Source organism: Cucurbita maxima, unplaced genomic scaffold, assembly GCF_002738345.1.
Source record: "Cucurbita maxima cultivar Rimu unplaced genomic scaffold, Cmax_1.0 Cma_Scf00604, whole genome shotgun sequence".
Classification (NCBI taxonomy): Eukaryota; Viridiplantae; Streptophyta; class Magnoliopsida; order Cucurbitales; family Cucurbitaceae; genus Cucurbita; species Cucurbita maxima.
The window spans coordinates 1-2,085 of NW_019272620.1; the positions used below are offsets into that span (position 1 = coordinate 1).

The window sequence follows — 2,085 nt, forward strand, 5'->3', positions numbered from 1 at the left end:
AGATGGGAGGGTTTTGCTTTCCAGAAATGGTCGGTTTCACATTTGCACACTCGGACACAATTGGCCCTTCTTTACCACTATAAGTGAGGTCAATATCAGCAATTTCCACATCCTCGCATGGATGACTTTTACTGCAAACAAGTTTGACTGCAACTGGAGTAGAAGATGTGCCCCTAATGTTCTTGAAACTAACTTTGCTAATCTTAATTGTTGATGGAACCTAGATGTTCAAAATAAAGATTAATTAATACTTGTGTTCAAAAGATAATAAGTTGGAAACCAACGAGGTTCGATTTTAATACATACCTTTCGATTGCATTGATTCCATGGACAATATTCTTGATCTATGATGATGGGGTTAGCAACATTATCCATTTCAATATCTTCAAAATGCATGTCAGAGGCTGGGTATGAGACGGCAGAATCTGGCCATGATTTGATCCTGACACCATTTGTAGTACCGATTAATTTGCATTTCTTCACTGTAACTCCTACCACTTCTTTTTCAGTTTTATACTTGCCCAAGCTGCCTATGCTAATGCCATGTCCCGGTCCGCAAGTAACATCACTAATGGTTATTTTTCTGTTAGTGTATCCCACCGATATACAATCATCTCCCGTTGCGATTACGGTGTTGAGAATGTAAACGTCTTCTGAATCACCCAAGTGAATTCCATCGGTGTTGGGACTATGCTCTGGTGCAGTAATTTTCAAGTGATCGAAGGTAAGATTCTTGCCGGCCAAAACATTGATATGAAAATTCTTGCTATCCAATGAAGTTATGTCCTTCACTATCGAATTTGTGATGAAATTGAACTTCAAATTCTGCTCATTCCAAACAAACAAAGAAAAAACACTCGCTTGTTAAAGCATATAATGCTAACCCAAATTATGAGTTCTTTTTATAATTAAAGTAGTACGAGCATTTACCATGGGAAGCTTTTTGCATTCTTTCTTCAGGTGGCAATCATTCTTTTCCCAACCAGCTTTTCCTTGGCCATCGAAAACTCCAGTACCAGACAATGTCAAATGATCGACGTATTCCATAACAAGCAACCCATCTCCTTCCGTGTCGGTAGGAGAAGCTTGTAATGTTCCTTCAACTAGAAGCTCGATAGGACTTTTACATGGACCTTTGAGCCTGGATTCTCCTAATTGATAAGTTCCTTTTGGAACCAATACTTTACTTGGAGTAGCCGACGCACATGCTTCCTTCCATGCATCTGCTAAAGCCTGTGAATTCAACCATTTCTTTTGAGAAAAATATTTTGTACAAAATGAAATTTTGGTTTATCAACTTAAACAAATGTACCCAATGAAATTTTTGGTTCATCAACTTAAACAAATGTACCCAATGAAATTTTTGGTTCATCAACTTAAACAAATGTACCCAATGAAATTTTTGGTTCATCAACTTAAACAAATGTACCCAATGAAATTTTTGGTTCGTCAACTTAAACAAATGTACCCAATGAAATTTTTGGTTCATCAGCTTAAACAAATGTACCCAATGAACTTTTTGGTTCATCAACTTAAACAAATGTACCCAATGAAATTTTTGGTTCATCAACTTAAACAAATGTACACGTACTTGAGTAACATCAGCATTAGGTTTGGCACCAAATGTCGTAATATCAAAAACACCGCTAGTAGCATCAACGGTAGCATTAGACACCAACAATAGCAACAGTGGTATTAATGCCATAAACTTTGATATCAATCCCATCTTTTCTAGTTCTCTGGTCTCTTGTACTTTGCCTTATTTTCTTTTGGTTCAAATTCCCCAATTTCTCAGAATTAAGAATTGATTTGAATGCATTCACCAACTCAAACTCCCTTTATATACAAACACAAAAATAACCAATTCCTACTAGCTAAATTTGTTAAAGAATAAGTATGTGGTTTAAGGCTGACCCTATAATTAGTTTTAGTTTTACCTTAAACGATGGAGGATTATGTTGACCTTTCCATCAAAATAATGTTTTAAAATGTTAAATAAAGTTTCGTGTTTGATCAAAGAATTAAATTTTTTGTTTTTGGATTTTGAAATTTAAGTTTACCAGCTTTATTTATAGAGTTTTTTTT

General features: G+C 35.3%; 1 protein-coding gene across 1 annotated transcript; it reads right to left on the bottom strand.

Annotated features, from left to right (window-relative positions):
• Positions 1-4: 4 nt before the first annotated feature.
• Positions 5-1,752, bottom strand: LOC111474737 (exopolygalacturonase-like; the record flags this gene model as incomplete). Its single annotated transcript, XM_023119653.1, has 4 exons — positions 1,592-1,752; positions 931-1,233; positions 307-825; positions 5-220 (listed from the first exon to the last, which is right to left on the bottom strand). Coding segments are annotated over exons 1-4 (1,173 nt in total), but the record flags the coding sequence as incomplete, so codon positions are not given.
• Positions 1,753-2,085: the final 333 nt, after the last annotated feature.